Raw genomic sequence first — 20,718 nt, 5'->3', positions numbered from 1 at the left:
AGTTTTTGGATGAAACGTGCTATAAATATCTATTAAATTTATCTGGTCTAATGTGACATTTAAGGCCGTTATTTCCTTATTTTTTGTCTAGATGACCTATCCATTGACGTAAGTGGGACATTAAAATTTGCTACTATTACTGTATTACTATGGATTTCTCCCTTTACATCCACTAATAATTGCTTTATATATTTATGTGCTCTTGTATTGGACACGTAGATATTTAAAATTGTTATATCTTCTTGGATTGGCCCCTTTATAATTATACAATGTCCTTTGTCTCTTTTTTTTTACAGTTTTTGTTTTAAAGTCTCCTTTGTCTAATACGAGTACTGCAACCCCAGCTTTCTTTTCATTTATAATTGCGTGGCATATCTTTATCTGTCCCTTCCCTTTCAGTCTAAATATGTCTTTCGATTTGAAGTGCGTCTCTTGTAAGCAGCATATAGATGGGTCATGTTTTTAAATCCATCAGCCACTCTGTGTCTTATTAGAGGATTTAACCTGTTTACATTTCAAATAATTACACATACGTATGTAGTTATGGCCATTTTGTTCATTGTTTTTGATTGTTTTTATAGTTCTTCTCTGTTCCTTCTCTTGATCTCTTTCCTTGTGGTTTCCTATTTTTCTGTAGTGTTTTGTTGGCTTTTCTCATAATTCTTCATATATCTTCTGTACATTTTGGTTTGTGGTTACCATGAGGTTTATGTGTATCATTCTATATCTACAGCAGTATACCTGATAGGTGTTTAAGTTCAAATGTATTATGTAAGGACTCCATTTTTACTCCCTTTTCCATACTTTGTTATTCATGTCATATTTTATATCTTTTTGTGTCATATATCTCCTAACTAGTTATTGTAGTTTAGGCTGAGTTTGATGTTTTTCTTGACCTTCGTAGTAGCTTAAATGTCTAATTCACTGTATTTATTACATGTTTCGCTTTAGCCATGACATTTTTTCCTTTCTCCTATTTTCTTATTTCTGGTTATATAGCCTTTCCTTTTCTGATCAAAGAAGACTCTTTAACATTTCTTGTAAAGCTGGTTAAATGTCTGGGAAACTCTCTCTCCTTCAATTCTGAAATGATAACTTTGCTGGGTATATTAATCTAGGAGGTAGGTTCCTATCTTTTAGCACTTTAAAGACATCCTGCCACTCCCTTCTGGCCTATAAAGTTGCTGCTAAGAAATCAACTGATAGTCTTATGGGATTTCCTTGGTTGGTAACTCTTTTCCATTTGCTCCTTCAAGATTGTCTCTTTAACTTTTGCCATTTTAAATACAGTGTGTCTTGGTGTAGGTTTCTTTGGGTTCATCTTGTTTGGAACTATCTGTGCTTCCTGGACCTGGATGTCTGTTTCCATTTTCAGCCTTATTTCTCTAAATAAAGTTTCTGTTCTTTTCACTCTTTCCCCTCCTTCTGGGAACCTTATAATGCGAATGTTTGAGCACTTGATGTTATCCCAGGGGTCCCTTAAACTATCCTCGTTTTTTTTAATTCTTTTCTTTCCTCTTTGCTGTTCTGATTGGTTGATTTCCACTAGTCTGTCTTCTGGGTTCTTCTCTGTTCCTTTCTAGTAGCTAAACTGCTCTTGATTCCTTCTAAAGAATTTTTCATTTTGGTCATTGTAATCTTCAGGGATGCTTGGTTCTTTATTATACTTTGTCTCTGTCGAAGTTCTCCCTAAGTTCCCCTATTCCCTCTCAAGTTTAGTGAGCAAACTTATGAAACTTCTTTCAGTTCTCTATCAGGCAAATTACTTATCTCGGTTTTCTTAGGGTTGTTTTTTTTTCCCTGGGGTTTTTTCTTGTTCCTTTATTTGAGAGATATATTTCTGTCTTTTCATTTTATTTGACTTGCTATGTTTGTTTACATGAATTAGACAAAACAACTCTCTCTCCGTCTTGAAAAAGTGGCCTCATGTAGACGCAGCCTCTGTGAAGGCTGTGTGCTGGGTGGTTTGGGCAGGCCAGTAGGAGCCAAGCAGGTGCCTGCTGCGTCTGGGACATAGGACTACCAGCTGGAGCTGCTCCAGGAGGGGAGGCCAGGGGCATGTTAATGTCCTGTTGATCCTGCTGCTGCTTTTGTTCAGGGCCGAAATGGGCTCGGGCGGTGTGTCCGGGAATGTGCTGTAGCCACCTTGCACGTGGCTGCGGCCAGAGCAGCTGGATAGAGCACCCCCCCACCCTAGTGAGGTGGAGGGGACGTAAACAATGGTGTCATGGGCACCTGTGACCTCGGAGAATTCCTGCAGTCCCTGGAATGCTCCCGTGGCTCCCAAACCTCCCTGTACAGTCACTGTCTTGTTTCTTGTACCGAAAGTGGTCTTGTGTAGAAGCGCCCTCTCTGTGGGCTCTGTGTGCCAGGTAGTTTGGGAGGCTGGTTGGAGCTGGGCAGGCGCTTAAGGGGCCGGGACACTGGCTTGCCTGGCCGCAGCGGCTCTCATTAGGAAGTGAGGTATGTGTGCCAGCGCCTGCGGCTCCTGCCTGCTCCCTTGTGGGGAGGCAGATGCTGCAGTGGTCCTGCAGGTAGGCGGAGCCCCCAGGTAGAGCTCCACCGCCCTGTCGGAGTGGAGGGGACGTGAACAATGGGCTCCAGGTGCCTCCAGCCCAGAGCATCCCGCAGCTCCCGCCGTTTCCCGGCCTCGGTTCGATCTCTTTCTCTCGTTTGCTGGGAAGCTGTTTATTCAGCTCAGTTGTCTCGCAGGAGTAACTGCTCTTGTATATTTGAATTTGCTCATGGGATGGAGTGAGTTAAGCACTGTTCTATGCCACCGCCATCTTGGAACTCCGAAATTGCTGCTGCCTGCCTAACCCTCCTTCACGGAGGAGGTGATTCCAGGTCATAGGTTGGGAACCAAGGGATTTGGATCCTGACCTCTCTGCCTCAGACAATGGGAAACTCCAGAAGTTGAGGGCACTTGCTAGGGCCTGCACAGTTGCTTGGTAGCCCTGATTTCCTTCCCAGTCAGCACATCTTGGCCTCCGTCTGTTTCTCAAAAGCTCTTTAAAGCTCAGTATTCTATGAATCTATGGAGTAATTAGCCCTTCAGAGTTCTTTGCCTAAAACTCCAAACAGTATAAAACAAAAGAAACTACTGTCCGTTTATGTCCTTTTATACCTAAACATCATGCTCTGATACCACATCCCAATGGCAGCCAGGCCCTGCTTCCACCATCTGTTTTCCACGCACACTGCAGGTGTGTGTCGTGCACCTGCACGCCGCCACTGTTCCTTGCAGAGAGTAGCAGCACAGCCTAGCTGCTGACCTCCCCATCCCCAGAGGCCAGGTCGAGGCACAAAATCTGAATCTGCAAAGAAGCAACTGAGTGTCTTTACTGATGGGACCAGTTGAAACAGCTGCTGGGGAAATTCCACAGAAGTGCAGGCTCTGGGGCTACATAAACAATTGAGAAAATATCCATAATGTGGGATTATATCCCCCCAACAGTGGTGGAAATCCCAGTTTCTACCAGATGGAAGGTCCTTTGGGAGGAGAGAGAACACAAAACATACAGCCTCGTGCTCTCAGAAGGGAACACAAACTGGCATTAGAGGGATGCAATGGAAAAGAGTCAGTTAGTTATACTGTATCAGAGCAAGTGCATGACAAACTAATGGAGAAGAAATGGCATGCGGCCAGGTGAATACTGTCACAACACAAGAAAAGTACGTAACCTAGAAGAGAAAACGGAACAGCAAAACCCCTCACAACCACCTGATGTTACAGAACAGCTGCTGAGAACATGAATTTGATAAAAAGAGCTCACAGATGAAACTACAAAACTGAAAGATATTTTAGTAAGTGTATTTGAAATGGCAAGGAACAGAAGATACTGTTTAAAATCAAATTAATGGCGTAATGGAAAGATCTTAGAATCTCAATGAAGGTGTATTAAAAATGCAAGCGTTGGAAGCAATTGGAAAAAAATCTATCACTATGGAAAACTGACAGTGCTGCCACACTGGGGATGGTAACTGCTCCTGAAATAGAAAACCAACAGACGGACAAGATGATTTCCTTAAAATTTATTATCACTGTCCTCTTTTAATACAGTTCCAAGCTTGGGGCTCAGATACCAGTAGGTCAAAAACAAGTGTGTCGCTACTTTCCTGTCACCAATGACGAGGATCAACTTCCTTCTGTAGCATTTGCCTGTACTTCCCGCCAGTGAACCCCAAGGTTCCCTTTATACCCCGACTCCTGCCAAGTCAGCAAGCCTTGTGCTGCCTTTCCCTCCTCCAGTGATTTGTTCACATCATCCCCTAAACCTGGAAAACCCAACCTGACCTTCAACCTTCCACATCCTTCTCAATCCCAAACCAATATCCACAACTTCCACAACTAGTTCACATCTATCTGTCCACAGAGCAGGGCACTGCATTAGACTGGAACTGAGGAATAAATCGAAACGTCCAATTGCCATCTTCTGTTCCATCTTGACAGTCATACGTTTAGCAACTAGTTTTGATAAGTCCTTGAGAACTCAAAGGGTCCAGGACATAAGACAGTTTAAAATGCTGTAAAAGCATGACCTAAACAGTGACCCTAAAATGACCATGAGGCAGTGAGTCACCTAAGTTAATGAGTAAATCCAGCATCCACATGCCAAGAAAAATTTATTCTCCACAGCATCCCAGAAACACATCTGGTGAAAGGTTGTGTGGTAACGTTACCATTATTTAGGGATTCGGGGCTGGATGCCTTAAAGCCCCAATGATGTAAATGTCCCTTTCCTTGAATATATACAAACAGGACTAACTTCCTTGGAAGAAAGGGCTACACCCCTAAAGCTGTGTACAGCCAACATGAGACGACAGTTCAGGCAGTTTTATGGTTCCTGTGTCTTCATGTTGACCGAGGAGTCAACATACTACCCCAGTATTGAGATGGGCTCCTGTTAAAATTCCTATTAACCAATATGGGGCTACACAGTAGTTTCCAACATGAGAACCAATGTCAGATAATTCCAGTGCAAATACTGTGGCACTCTGCTGGCTTTGCCATTTGTACTTTGTTATAAAAGGGGCCATTCAAAGTACAATCTCCACAGAAACGAAAAGCACACATACTCTCCACAACAGGACTTGATTTACATGGATCATTTATCCTAACCCCGCTCCCAGGATTTTCTTCTGTCCCATTTTCAAAAAATATAATCTTACCTCAAAATACATCCCAGGACTAAATGGAAAACAGGTAATATTTCTCTCTTCTTCTCCCCAGGACTCCTGAATGAAAGAATTTCTTACAAAGGCTTTAGCATTCAGGCGAGGGTTCAAGTGGAGAGCAATATCCTTTGACTTTCCTGATAGCAGATCAACGTTAAAGCTTTTGAGAGAAAAAAAAGAAAAAAACAATTAACCAAGTAAAAGAGAGTAATGCAGTTTCTGCAATTTTAAGAATCAGAACTGAACTCTGATTATAAGTACACAAAACATAAGTATGCACATGGATACAGGAACACAGATAAGGGTGAAATTTTAAATCCTGAGTTAGAATTCCATTGATAGAAGTATATTATGTGCAAAATAAAAATAACTTTAAATCAGTGTTGAGGGTTCAGATCTGGTTGGGAAGAAACCAAGGGTTAGAAGTAAACGACATCATTTCCTCAGCCTGAAGGAGTGTGGGGTCCTTTCCAGCAGGATTCTGGCCTAACATTTACATGTGTTCTGTTCTTGGAAGTATACTACCTTCTAGGAAAAGAGCTCGAATTTCAAGTTTTCAAAAGTCTGAACATCTTTGAGAAGATTCTAAAAGCAGAAATTGTGTAAGTCATAACAGGATGGCCCCTAACCAAAGTTCCGTGACCTCGTGGGGCTGCCCTGAGCTCTGCAAGGCGGGGGTGGGCCTCGTGGACAACCGTCACCCTCCTGTCTGGCCACAAAAAGCCTCGGTCAGAACATTACAGTTTAGTTCCTGTTCTGCCACCAACTAGTTCTCAGCAGTCGAACTTCCTCTTGCTCTAATATTCTCGCCTTTCAAATGAGGGTTATGACACTAGCCCTACTTGTATCTCAGAAGACTGTTACAGGACACATACGTGGAGAGTACTGATACTAGTAACTCGATACCAACCCTTTGGCATTTCTGTTCACCTCTCCTTTGACAACGACAGTCCGTCCAGCACCCATTGGGGAGTTCAATCGCGCAACAAACGGCAGAGTCTGCAAAGAAACCACAGTCAGCACCAGGAAGTCTGCAGAAAGATCTAGTGGGAACACTGGCCAAACACGGGAGTGTTGGAAGGCCGTGACTGTAAACCCCATGAAGGGACAGACTCCATCTGCCTTGGCCCCGGGGGTTCCCAGCAGTGAGCCCTGTGTGGCTCACAGCACTCTCGGTGCGCACGTTTTACACAATGAAATGAATGGCTGTCGAGTGGGACCTCATACCCTTTGTGTGAGTGATTCACTGAAAAATACCTGCGCTTGGGGTCTGAAGCACTGCTCCTGTCCTGCCTGAGGGGCGGCGTTGGGGAAATACACACTAGTGGCTTCGAGACAAAGCCTGGCTGCCTGACAGCACACACGTGACAAATGGCTGCTTTGGGCTTCTACTGAGGGGAGAGGTAACAATACCAGCTCATTCAAACTTAATTTGTCATATAGAATTAGGAAAGTTTGGGGCTCTTCAAACCTTTGACAAACAGTTGATAGGTAGTATTTTGGCGCAAGTCAAAGAGTGACTGACAGTAGAACCTCTGCTCTTGGTGTAGACACTTCTGGGTACGATTTTATCAGTGTCTCCTCTGTTACTGGGCTGTAGGGAGACAGTTCTGCAGTAAGGTGTGGAATGTGTGAAGCTGCCTTCCAACATTTAAACTATCTGCTTCCTGTGTTTTACAAAATGTTCCACATGTTGTAATGTTGGCAGAATACTTACAAGCTGTGACACGCCAGCATTTTGTACCTGTGGGAAGAGAAAGACACAGTGAGGCTGTCTGAAAGGGAAGAACGGAATTCTAGAATCCTACAGGAGCAGCCGGTCGTACTGGCTGCACAGAGCCAAGCCTGGCCAGGGCCTGGGACAGTAGCGCCTGCTCCGCCCTGGGGGTGACATACAGGTGCCAGAGCTTCATGACACTACGGTATAGTGTTGTGAAGGGCTACTCAGGCAAGGAATGCAGTCTGGCAGTCCAGTTCACCTGAATCCTATATCCTCCGCCATTTTTCACAGGACTGCATGTGAGCTCCAAACACATTTTGCTTATTCTTTCCAGGCGCTCCCAAAATGCTGCAATTATATTCTGTCTATGAGGTACAAATGTGCTGAGGGGAGTAAGACGTTCCTTTCTCCATTATAACAGCAAAACCTCGGTATTTAAATTGCACTTGTTCCCAGATGGGGAGAAGATACATGTGCAAGACCGTTCCCCAATGCACCCACTGTGTTCAATACTGATCAATACTATTCAACAGTCAAGAGTGAGAGCTGTACATAGAATGGTGGGCAATGGGCAGATACACCAGTAGTTTCAGCAAAACCTACACTGCCTGGCACCACAGACCTACAAGCTTCCATTTTCAAATGATTACTTTCAGCCTATTCATACTGAAAACATAATTTTTCATATTAAAAACTTAATTATAAAAATCTCAGCCTGCCTGCCACCTAATTTACATGGCAACTAAAAGAACATATATAAACTGGCAGTTCATCAAAAGATTTAATATTTACATTTTCTCTACTTATCTCTGTCAGTTCCAGAGTAGATGCTTGGGTACTTTTTAAATCCTAAAGAAAAGATCAGATTAATTTTTAACATCCATCAGAATTCCAAATATAACCTGATTGATACATCAAACAATCAAAAATAGTACAAAACATGAAAATATACCTGAAAATTATCTAAAAATGCACTTAATATTAGGTCCTTTACCTAACCCTTATCGAACTGGCAAACATTTAAAGAGAATAAGAACTAATGTCAAAAAGAATGTGAGCAAATGGGCACCATCATTAAGAGTGCAAATTAAATTTTTTTGGAGGGCCAGTTAGCAGTATCTATCATAACTTAAAATGCAAATACCTTTGGCCCCGACATTCCACCTCTAGGAAACTATCTTAGAAAAACACTCCATTGTACTCCTATGTCAACAAAATACCCCCTAGCTACCTAAAAAGGGGTTTTGTTGTTGTTGTTTGGGGGTTTTTCGTTAGAACTGTACTAGATTTGAGATCCTATGGCAATAAATATAACGCTGAGGTCCAGATGGCACCAGCGCAGGAGGACACAGCACTCACCCCCTCCCGTGAGCAAATTCAAGTGCACAGAGAGGTAGCAATTACTCTTGAGAGACAATGGAGGACTGAACAAGCAGCTTCCGAGCAAACGAGAAAGACGAAGGGAGGCCAGGAAACCTCGGGAGCTGCGGGACGCTCTGGGCTGGAGGCACCTGGAGCCCCATTGTTCACGTCCCCTCCACTCCGACAGGGCGGTGGAGCTCTACCTGGGGGCTCCGCCTACCTGCAGGACCACTGCAGCATCTGCCTCCCCACAAGGGAGCAGGCAGGAGCTGCAGGCACTGGCACACACACCTCACTTCCTAATGAGAGCCGCTGCGGCCAGGCAAGCCAGTGCCCCAGGCCCCTTAAGCGCCTGCCCAGCTCCAACCAGCCTCCCAAACTACCTGGCACACAGAGCCCACAGAGAGGGCGCTGCTACACAAGACCACTTTCGGTACAAGAAACAAGACAGTGACTGTACAGGGAGGTTTGGGAGCCACGGGAGCATTCCAGGGACTGCAGGAATTCTCCGAGGTCACAGGTGCCCATGACACCATTGTTTACGTCCCCTCCACCTCACTAGGGTGGGGGGTGCTCTATTCAGCTGCTCTGGCCGCAGCCACGTGCAAGGTGGCTACAGCACATTCCTGGACACACTGCCCGAGCCCATTTCGGCCCTGAACAAAAGCAGCAGCAGGATCAACAGGACATTAACATGCCCCTGGCCTCCCCTCCTGGAGCAGTTCCAGCTGGTAGTCCTGTGTCCCAGACGCAGCAGGCACCTGCTTGGCTCCTACTGGCCTGCCCAAACCACCCAGCACACAGCCTTCACAGAGGCTGCGTCTACATGAGGCCACTTTTTCAAGACGGAGAGAGAGTTGTTTTGTCTAATTCATGTAAACAAACATAGAAAGTCAAATAAAATGAAAAGACAGCAGTATATCTCTCAAATAAAGGAAGCAAAACCTCCAGAAAAACACCCCAAGGAAACGGAACTGAGCAATTTGCAGCCACAGGATCCTCATCAAACGAGCGTGGAACAGAGCAGCTGAGGGACAACTTCGAAACAGAGAAACTTGACTAAAGAACCAAGAATGTAACACCTAAAATGAAAACTGCCTTAGAAAGAATCAACAGCAGAGTAGTTCATAGAAGCAGATCAGCAACCTGGAAGACTGACTAGTGGAAATCAACCAATCAGAACTGCGAAAAGAAAACAAAAGAACTTAAAAAAATGCAGATAGTCTAATGAACCTCTGGGGTAACATCAAGTGCTCAAATATTCGCATTATAGGGATCCCAGAAGGAGGGAAAAGAGTGAAAGGAACAACAGAAACTTTATTTAGAGAAATAAGGCTGAAAACGGAAACATATCCAGGTCCAGGAAGCACAGCGAGTTCCAAACAAGACGAACCCAAAGAGACTGACACCAAGACACACTGTATTTAAAATGGCAAAAGTTAAAGAGACAATCTTGAAAGACGCAAGCGGAAACGAAAGAGTTACCAACCAAGGAAACCCCATAAGGCTATCAGTTGATTTCTCAGCAGCAACTTTATAGGCCAGAAGGGAGTGGCAGGATGTCTTTAAAGTGCTAAAAGATAGGAACCTACGTGATACCCAGCAAGGTTATCATTCAGAATTAACGGAGAGAGAGTTTCCCGGACAAGCAAAAACTAAAGGCGTTCATCACCATTAAAACAGCTTTACAAGAAATGTTCAAGGGTCTTCTTTAAGCAGAAAAGGAAAGGCCATAACCAGAAATAAGAAAATAGGAGAAAGGAAAATAAATTTCACAGCTAAAGCCAAACATGCAATAAATACAGTGAATTAGACATGTAAAAAGCTACTATGAAGGTCAAAAGAAAAAAGTATCAAACTCAGCCTAAACTACAATAACTAATTAGAAGACACACACAACACAAAAAGATCTAAAACATGACTTCAGTAACGTAAAGTATGGAAGGGGTAGTAAAAAGATTCAGTCCTTACAGAATATATATCTACGTACCCAGTACAAGGGCACCTAAATATATAAAGCAATTATTAGTGGACATAAAGGGAGAAATCCACAGTAATACAGTAACAGTAGCCTATTTTAATACCTCACTCACATTAGTGGACAGGCCATCTAGACAAAAAATTAATGAGAAAATAATGGCCTTAAATGTCACATTAGACTATATAAATTTAAAAGACATTTATAACAAGTTTCATCCCAAAACTGGAGAATACACATTGTTTTCAAGTGCATAGGGAACATTCTCCAGAATAGATCACATATTAGGTCACAAAACAAGCCTCAATAAATTCAAGAAGACTGAGATCATATCATGCATATTTTCTGACCACACTGGCATGAAACTAGAAATCAACTACAGGAAGAAGACTGGAAAACACACAAATACATGGGGACTAAATAACACACTGCTAAACAACCAATGTATCAAAGAGTAAGTCCAACAAATCAAAAACTACCTTGACACAAATGAAAATGAAAAGACAACTTTTTCAAAATTAATGGGATGTAGCAAAAGCAGTTGTAAGAGGGAAGTGCATCGTTAACCTACGCAGGCCTACTTTAACAAACAAGAAAAACTTCACATGAACAATCTAACTCTACACCTAACATACTCAGAAAGAGAACTAAAACCAAAATAAAAAGAAGGAAATACAAAATTGAAATTTAAAAACCAATAGAAAAGATCAATAAAACGAATAGCTGGTTCTTTGAAAAGATAAACAAGATTGACAAACCTTTAGCCAAACCCACCAAGAAAATAAGAGAGCGAGCCCAAATAAATCATAATGAAAGGAAACCATCAACAAAAAGAAAAGACCACCTACTGAATGAGAGAAGATAATGGCAATGATACATCCGATAGGGGTTAATATCCAAACTATATAATGAACTCATACAACTAACACCAAGAAAAAATCTAATTAAAAAATGAGCAGAGGACCTGAATAAACACTTCTCCAAAGAACATACAAATAGCCAACAGACATATGATAAGATGCTCAATATCACTAATCATCAGGGAAATCAAATCAAAACCACAATGAAATATCATCTCGCACCTCTCAGAATGGCTATCATCAATAAATCAACAAAAAACAAGTGCTGGTGAAGATGTGGAGAAAAGAAAACCCTCATGCACTGTTGGTGAAATTGCAGACTGGTGCAGTTACTATGGAAAACATGGATTTTCCTCAAAAAATTAAAAATAGAGGTGCCATATAATCTAGCAATTCTACTTCTGGGTATTTATCCAAAGCAATCCAGAACATAAAGCAAAAAAGACATGTGCACCCCTGTGTTTACTGCAGCATGACTTACAATAGCCAAGATATGGAAGCTATACAATGGACTATTAATAATAAGATACAGAGAACAAGCTCATGGTTGCCAAAGAGGAGGAAGGTGGCGGGATGGGAATAACAAATAAGAAAATAAAAAATAAAATTTTTAAAAAGTGGTAAAGAAGGCAAGGTTGGGTTACAGAACTAAAAAAGTAAAAAAAAAAAAAAGGTCTCATAGAGAACCAGGTCAGTTTGCTACATGATTAATTTACACAAATACAATTTACCACACACAAAAAATAGCATCTACTAGTCTAAAAGACTTCATCCCAAGAATTAATACTAATGAGGGAGGTAGTTACATTATTTTTATCTTAATAGAAGACATTAATGATGTTTGCTCACGTTTAAGACGACCCCACGCTCCGGCAGGGCACTCACCGAGCTGAAGCTGAAGCCGACTGAGTGAATCTTCACTTTGCCGTAAATGCCCAGAGTGTCTATTTTCTCTGGGCTCATCCTGTGGGCATAGAGCAGCGTGTGTTTTCCATTTACAGCCACCTAGACGGGCACAGGAGACAGCATCCCGCCCCCCCAAAAAACAGTTAATTATATTAATTTACCCAAGTTAAAATCTGTTTACTTGGGTTTAATTGTATCCCATTTCCCACAGGTCTTCACTTTACGTGTCTGACCAAATTGTGAAGGAAAGCATCACAGCACCAGTTTATCCTCTCTTGACTTCCTGACCTGATTAAATGCCAGGGACCCTCTCTCCAGAGCAATCACAAAGGCATGAACCTATGTGCGTGTGCATGTGTGTACCTCTGCACAAACATGAGCCATCCCGGGCTTCTGAGGTCCCTGGTGCCCTGGCCCCGTGAACCCAGGGGGAGAGCTGCGCTGCGAGCTCGCCGCCCTGTCAGAGACCACCCTGCACATGACGGGTTGTACTTGTTGAACTTGCTGAATAAACAAACACGGGCACGTCCCCAGCTTCTCCACACGCAGGGAAAGCCCTCACTCACAGGCCTGAGGCAGAGTTTCCCCCCCACCCCCCACCAAACGCCAGGTACGGTGTTGGGAATGTCGGGAAAACACTGGCAGACTACAGTGTGGTTGCTGACCTCAAGGAGCTTAAAACCTGTGTCGGGCAAAGTAAACAGAGGAATCAACCAAAGCATAGGAACAAGTGTTAAAAAGAATGATACCGACACAAGCATTAAGGCCTGAAAAGGGAGGAGTAAATGGAGTTTAGGAAATTTAGGGGGGATGTTCTGGTGGGAGCGGGATCCTGCACACACACACACACACACACACACACACACACACACAACGTATGAAACTCTCGAGGAAAAAAAGAAAAAATAAACCATCAAGGAAGCCAGTGATAGTATTTACTACACATAGAATTTCTGAGGCCTCCTCTGGGTCTAAAATCTCATGCTTCTAAAGAACCATCTGGTGACAGGATTTAACTTCACACTGGGATTCTGACCTCTGCACTACGATTCCCCAGCTGTCCATTTATTCCAGATCTACCAGCCCGTAATTAATAGAATGCTGTGCCAATTCAGAACTGAGCCCAGCCCTGCTGGGGAAATAATCAGAAGACGTGGCTGCCCTGAGTCCGAATCCGCCTGGCAGGAGACAGGAGCTGCGTCCACCTCATGTTTAGGTACCTGCCTGGCCCCCACGTTAGAGAAAAAGTATAAACCAAAGTCTTTTTCTGGATTTAAGAACTGGAAGGGCAAGTTCCCTAATGTGCAAAGCTTCCTGTGTGCTTACGCTCATTAGTGAGGATTTGACTTTCATTCTCCAAAACCTACCTGGAATTTCTCTTTCAGCACCATGATCACAATTTCAAAAGACTTTTCTTTTTTGAAAGGCATGTCGTATGTGATCTCTTCCCATCCCCATCTCTCATTTTTCAGAGTATTGCAAACAATGCAGTTGTTCCTTTTGAAACGTGGGTTGAAGTGAAAGATGACGTCAGCTCGAGGTTTCACGCTGCTGCCACACTGCAAGTCCACCTGGAATCTGAGGAAGGAAAGGCGGGCGACGTGAGTACTCAGAAAGGAAGGCTGAGGGAAAGGACCGAAGCCTGACAACCAGGCTGAGGCACACGACTGGGCCTGCACCCACGTGGCGAAACACCTAGCTGCCTCATCTTCCTTAGTAACAGCCTGAGCTGTAGCTCAGGGCCCATCCGTCCACAATGGGCACCTCCATTCTCCAGCCTCCCATGCAGGCAGGGACACTCGTGGGGTAGAAGGGAAGTGTTCAGGGAAACTACTGGAGGCTGCCTTCAAAGTCGGGTGGCACCTGCCTTTTTTCCACCCCTTGCCCCTCCCTCCAAACACCACATGCGCCCACCCAGCTACTCTAAGGGCTGGAGTTCCAGCTTCCGAGATTCCAGAGGAGGAGGACCTCGCCCTGCAGACAGCAGAGCGGAGCCGGGAGAGGCCTGCTTCTCTAACGACAGACAGAGTTGCCTTAAAAGGCCAGGGCTCTCTCTTTAGACTTGACATTCACGACTCATTTCAACCAGTTATTGGGCTTCAGCCACACAGAGCCGAGCCCAACTCTCACTGCTCCGGCCTCATCCACGGTTTGTACCCACAGCAGGTAAAAGTATCCAAAACAGCCCTTAAGATGCTGTGGGAATGCTACTATAACCAGACTTTGTCCCTGTCCTCTGATCATAGTTCCCCTCATCAACTATACATCTAATTCTTCACACTGAAATCAGACTTAGAGAAATAAACTAAAAAACCCAGTCATTCCAATCTCCTCAGCATCTGGGCCAGGCTGCTGACAAGAGCAAAATCCTGCCTCAGAGAATCAAAATGTCTCTCCCACGTTACTATTTCCGGTTGTTCCACAGCCACAGAGAGACTTTTATTCGTGTTCTTTTTGCATCTAATACAATGATTTTACCTGTCCGAATCGTCAGGAACATGCCCACGTATTACAATCAAAGTTCCAGGCACCAACTGCTCGGGAATGGTCTCAACGAAGGGGATGATCTAGGAAAAATAATTTTAACGAATGTGCTTTTACATAAACAAAACTGAAAGAGGACTTTCTTAAAGGCTGCTTATAAATCTGCTCAGAACCTAGCATTTTCCAAACTGTCCTCACTATTCAAACAGCTATAAGGGAACAACACGGCTAGATAGTTACAATATCTGCAAACAGTTCTTTGGGAAAAGACACACGATAAATACTCTTCACAGTACTTTTTATTTGGCTGGGGGTTTTGTGAACTAAAACTTCCACTTCATGGAATAATTCCGATAATAGAAAAACAACTTGTGCAAGGTCCTGCCCCCTCCCTTTTTCCTGACGTCCCACTGATGGATGGACAGCAGGATCAGGTCCACGCCAGCCCTAAGCCGATGCTGACAGAGATGACGACACTCACTGCCAGGGGAGGGGGCCCCTCCACACCTGGGACGCGAGTGCCGAACCTCGGGGCTTGCAGACTGCACGCTACGCCACACTGCAGGCAATCAGAGAACCTCGTGATCTTAGGGACGAGCTCTGGGTGCCTGTGGCTCTCTCAAGGCCCCACGTCCGCCGACCCTGGCCGGGTCTGTCTGCAGGCTTAGGCTCCAACAGATGTCTCCGCACAGTATTTGGGTCTCAACTGCCCCCTCACCACCTGGAACCCAGCCTTTCTGTCTGGGGCCTGACACACCCAGACCTCGTCACTCCCCTTCCCCTGAGGGACCCACTGGCTGGACACCTGTGCTGTGGCTGCGTCTCCTCCCTCCCAACCTCACAACCTCCCTCTTCCATTTGGGAGCATGTGGCCAAGCCAAGCAGGCCAGACCCCATCATGCCTTGTGCCAAGCTCACCCATCTTATGACATGCTGAAATCTATCTGCAGTAGCTCTGTCAAGAAATAAGAAATAAAACGAGAGGCCACATGAAGTAGTTGTAGATTGGAGGCTCCTAAGATGAACATCTCTGCTTAAGTACAACCTCCTCTGTGGAGCCTTTCTCAGACTCCCTGGGCCAGCGGAGGGGGCCCCTCTGAGGGGCCCTCATAGCACAGTCTCCTGTCCGTCGCAGACTGTGAGCTGCGCGGGGCAGCACTGGGCCATCACCTTCACATCCCCAGGACAGAGGTCAAGAGATTGTCAGCGATTACGTGGTGCATGAATGGGCCCTACCGCCCAGAAACTGGGCTCCGCGGGCCGTACACACAGACGGTGACTCCGCAGCGGCTGCACAGCGAGTATTGATGCTTTAAGCAGTAGGACGACGTTTCCAAAGCCAGTTACCATTTGGTGTCAGGACAACCGCTGAGGGCAGGCGGGGTGGGTGGACGGAGTGTGGCTGTAGCCACACAGCAGAATGGTCGGCTTTTGTGTGTAGAGAGTATGGAAGGGGTTACACCTTCGCACTGAACTCCTGGGCCTAGGCCGATTCCAAGAATACGTAGCACCTTCCATAGTGTAAATCTCTTAATAAATGAGGACAGGTTTTATAACTTCAAATTTTACATATGTTCTAATTATATTTATGCAGGACACTTGGTAACACAAAAATGTAATATAAATATCAGTGAGAAAGTCTACCAAACTATACGTATAATCTTAACAAAGTTAATAATAAACATTACAAAGAAAAAGACTATAAAGAAGAAAGCCAAAAATGTTCCATAGTTTTCTTGAGAGGGGATTTTAATTTTCTTCTTCGTATTTTTCAGGTTTCTATAATAAGCATCTATACTTTTATAGCCACAGCTTTTGTATTACAGATTTAATTTCAGGGTGGGAAAGAGCTTTCGGAGACCAGCAATCTAGTGGCCTCACTGCCGATAAGCTGTTCACAACTGTTACTGCTGCTCCAGTCTGAGAAACAACCGCTGAGGGTTTTGGCCATCTGCCGTTTCAGTTGTCTGCATTAATGCTTCCTGCTTAGTAAAGTACCTACATTTCATCAGTAACACTCAGCGTTTTGGACCATGTGAGTGAGACCAAAGGTCCCGTAGCCCGTTCATCTAACTCCTGGCTATTTGCTCCCGTGAAAGGGAGGAGAAGGGAACTGTTTTCTAGGCAATTTCAAGCTTTGATGCTTTGTTTCCCAATTAGCTAATTTACATAAAAAATGACAGTACAGGTAGGATCACATTGGAGACAATACCGTAAGCTTAAGCCCTAGTTAGGCTTGCTGTTCCTCGCCAAGACTGCCTATCGGATTCATACTGCTCGGCCTTTTTTATGATTTCTTATTAAATGTCTGCTATACGCAAGGGTCTCTATTAGGTAGAAGGCAACTGGGAAGAAGGACGGGAGTCCTGTGCATGAGGAGCTTATAATGCACTTGGGAAGAACTCAGATACCCATGGAAAGATAATTAGAGTGGAAATGTGATACTTGTTTGGCTGTTCAAAATCGAATCTCCTTCCTGATCTGGAAAATCTTCTCCCTTAGGAACATCAGCCCTCGTCTAGACTGCAGCGAGGGCCTGTGATGAAGCTCTGGCAGTCAGGACCCCGCTCAGACGTGAAGCTAGAAGGAGTGACAGGAAGAAGCCAGAATCGTGCAGTACTCGCGCTGGCAAGGGGACAGCAGCTACCTCCAGGGTCAGAGGCAGCCGTGGCCACAGGCGTCTCTCTGAGGGACAGTGCAGCAGCATGCTGCTGGCAGCTGGGACTGTCGCTGGCAAGCCTGGTCTGCAGTTCTGCTAGAGATTCTGTGAACTACTCAGCATCATTTAATAAATTCCTTTTCTGCTGAAATTAGAGACTGGCTTCTGTGCTTGCAACTACAAACCCTGACTAATTCAACATGTTAAAAAATGGGGCAGTAAGTGTCAAATAAATGCTTCAGAAAAAATAAAGATTCTAATTGAAGTGGCCAAAGAAAGTTTCTGGAAGAGGTGTTATCTGAGCTAGGAAAATATAGTTAGGCTGAGAGGACGAAGACACCAGTTCAGGTAGAAATGTCAGTTTACAAAAGCAGAGAGGCAGGCAAAACCTGTCTAAGAGACAGACGTGGTGAGGGAGCAGTTAAAGAGTCAGGGTCAGATTTTAGCATGACACAATGAAAGGGGTTTGGGGACAATCATCCAGCGGGCAGGGAATTATCTGGGAGCCTGACTACTTCCAGTAAACCTGGCATAAGGAGATAAGGATATATCCTATATCCAGGCTGATGGCAGAAGACATAGGGTGGGGGGAAGGTGAAGATAAGATATGAGAGATATTTCAAAGGAAACTCTATAAAAGGCCACCATCTGAAATGGTAAAACTGGGGATGAAACAGATTTCTGGAGGAAAAGGATGAGTTTAGTTTTGAACAGTTTCAGTGTGAAGGGTTGGAAGGACCTCTAAGAGCAAAGGTACTAGAAGGCATGGGAGATTCCGGGGTACACATTCAGTGAAGGGCCAGAACTCATACTCAGAAGTCAGAGTAGAGGTGATTATTGAAATATCAGAGTAGATAAGCTAAGAGGAAAAGTCAGGGCAACGGCTCAATGGTTTCTAAAACGGGGCATGTGCAGAAAAGAGTGAACAAAGCAGACCTGGCTACTGTCCTTGAAAGGCGTCCGCACAAGGCTGCCCCTTGGCAGGTGTCTAGGAACCTGGATTTGGGGAGCACACCCAACAGCCTAATGGTAAGGGTGGTTTACTGTGCCGACACTGTGTGTGCAGATATGGTTTATGCTAACATCTGCTTCCTTCTGGGAGTCTGGAATCTTCGTGTGCGCTAGGCAGAAGTTGTCTACGTCCAGACCCAGGTCAGTGAGTCACTAATGAGCTTCCCTGATAGATCTGTGCTGGGCTCTCCTGACACCTGGTTCCCCTGCACTTCGCCCTGTGTGCCTCTTGCCTTTGTGATGTGGCTCTGTGTCCTTTCACTGTAATAAATCACAGCTCTCTATGCCACTGAATCATCAAAACTCAGGGTGTCTTGGACACCTCAATACAGGGGTGAGAAGGGAAAGAAGGGAGAAGTATCAGTGAGGGCAGAGCAAGCACACCAAGGAAGTCAATTTCAGTAAGGGCGGCCTGGCCACATCTTTACATGGAAAAATAAGGAAGATCCAGATAATGACATGCATAGCAAAGCTTTTGACCCAAAGAGTCCACTTTGGAAAAACGTGTAAGAGTTATCCTATAAAATACTGGCACATGTGCACAAAGGCTCATATACAAGGGTGCTCACCACAGCACTCGCTATAATCACAAAAGGAAACAGTCCTTTAAGGGGAATGGTTAGTTACACAACATACATACAATGAACTAATTATGTAGCCATTAAAATAGGTGAGAAGTTCTAAGTGCGCTGATATCTCCAAATGTGTTAAATGGGAAAAGCCAGGTATACAAGAGGTTACATGGTACATATGGTACATGCATGTAAAGCAACAGGATATATAAGAGGTGATACACACAACATACACACTCTTGGATATTCACTTACATTCTCAAGGACACAAGAAAATGGTAGAAAACGATTGCCTTTAGGAGTGGAACTGAGCACCAGGGTAGAAGAAAAATTTGTTTTAATGAAATCCTTAAATACTTTGAATTTTTTAAAATGATTTACATATATTATCTTTATATTTAAAAAATAAAAAATGAAAAACCACTAGGTTTGACCTAAATGAATTTTAAATTTTGAAGAGAGATTATCTTCAGACTCTTGAGGGCTTGGTAGCCTGGGAGGAGCTGCCAAGCTAAAGGCAGAAGTACCGTGACCCTGACAGAAATGGAAACTACAAAAGGGAAGCCCGTTAGGGGAAGGAAGAGGCAAGTTTAGTCTTGAGCTCATAGTCCTAAAGGGTTGGCAGGGCATCTGAGAGCTGGAGAGGTGAAAGGCCAGAACTGCATTCAGATTGTAAACATATTTGAAAGGTCTAAAGGTGATCAGTAGAGACATGAAAGAGAGAAGGAAAGAAAAATTGGTAAAGACAAGAAAACTTAAGAAAAAGGAAAAAGAATCAGAGGGCAGAGCTGTGGTGAGAAAATCAAGGCAGCAGACACCAACTCACTCTCAGGAAAGTGGTCAGCCAAAGAACAACAAGCGAACAAAGGCTGTAAGGAACCTCGGAGGTTAAAAAGGAAGATTTTATTGTTTTGTGTTTTAAGATTAAATTGCAAGGGAGGTACTTAGAATACCAAGAAGAAAGGAAGCAAGGTCCCTAAGAAAATTGGCATAAGTTTTTCAGCATTGGGTGGGATTAACTTTAACAACTGGTTTATTAACTTGGAGTAACAACCAATTTGTTCAAGTTCTAAATAACTTCTTAACCAGCTAATAATCACATCTTAAGAACACTATAAACAAAAATATTTATCTATCCACCTAAAATATTTAGGTAGATAGTGAGTTGCCAAGCAATATATTTCACAGAGGGCATTTCTGGTATGAAGATATTGTCTTCCAAATTATTCACTGAATTTAAATGGAAAGAAAAGTGAGCCTGACTATTTTAAGCTTTAGAATTCTGTTGAATAGTCAATGAAATATATTAAATACGAAAAATGTACATAGGTCAGTTATACAATTTACTTTTATCTTTTCCAAGAAGAGTTCATATGGACAGAATATGACTTTGTCTATCACCAATGTGACCAAAAGTTTAAAAACATTAAGAAATAAAATTAAGTGACAGTTCTGTTTCTTCATAATGCCTAATAAAGAATATAGTAGCAACTCAATAAACACCTCCCCATTGTTTGATCACTGACAAAATAACCATAATGCAAGAAAACAGTTGTTTTTAAGTCTAGCTTGCACAATATCCTAATTGATAAAATATCTCTGTTATTTGTAGCCTCCTTTTTTTCCCATTGTCTTTTGAACACTGGAAGGGCAACTAGCTACAAATGGCAGAAGAGCTTACGTGCGATATAGGCACTCAATGCTATGAATATTTAACAATAAGTGAAATTAAAAACAGATCAAAATGTTATTTTTGCCATTCAGTTCAGTCTTTCTTCCTCTATCCTCTTCTGCTTGTAAGAACTGACTATAAAACAGAGAAGGGGGAAAAAAGCTATTTGCCAAAACAACTATTTCCTTTGACCTGTGCTCATGAACTGCCCTAAGAGCAGTGATGCCGTCGGGGAGCCCTGGGGCCTGCACTCTTGACAGCAGCAGCGCTAATCCTCCAGGTCCCATGCACCAGGAAACAAACATCATCTTACTTT

At 43.7% G+C, this 20,718-nt stretch overlaps 1 protein-coding gene across 9 annotated transcripts in view; it reads right to left on the bottom strand.

Annotated features, from left to right (window-relative positions):
- LGALS8 (galectin 8) overlaps positions 1 to 20,718 on the bottom strand; it is a 42,575-nt gene that overhangs the window by 3,558 nt on the left and 18,299 nt on the right. For 4 of the 9 annotated variants that reach the window (XM_074316751.1, XM_019746960.2, XM_019746962.2 and 1 more), the window contains exons 3-10: positions 14,483 to 14,571; positions 13,372 to 13,582; positions 11,948 to 12,103; positions 7,691 to 7,747; positions 6,896 to 6,922; positions 6,650 to 6,772; positions 6,089 to 6,177; positions 5,173 to 5,338 (exon numbers count right to left, since the gene is read on the bottom strand). In XM_074316751.1, coding sequence (XP_074172852.1) covers positions 5,173 to 5,338; positions 6,089 to 6,177; positions 6,650 to 6,772; positions 6,896 to 6,922; positions 7,691 to 7,747; positions 11,948 to 12,103; positions 13,372 to 13,582; positions 14,483 to 14,571 — 918 coding nt within the window. The remainder of the gene's footprint in view (positions 1 to 5,172; positions 5,339 to 6,088; positions 6,178 to 6,649; positions 6,773 to 6,895; positions 6,923 to 7,690; positions 7,748 to 11,947; positions 12,104 to 13,371; positions 13,583 to 14,482; positions 14,572 to 20,718) is intronic. The other 5 variants (XM_019746964.2, XM_019746966.2, XM_019746968.2 and 2 more) reach the window with 5 other exon arrangements.

This window comes from Rhinolophus sinicus, linkage group LG12 (genome assembly GCF_036562045.2).
Source record: "Rhinolophus sinicus isolate RSC01 linkage group LG12, ASM3656204v1, whole genome shotgun sequence".
Classification (NCBI taxonomy): domain Eukaryota; kingdom Metazoa; phylum Chordata; class Mammalia; order Chiroptera; family Rhinolophidae; genus Rhinolophus; species Rhinolophus sinicus.
This window is presented reverse-complemented; position numbering and strand designations above follow the sequence as displayed.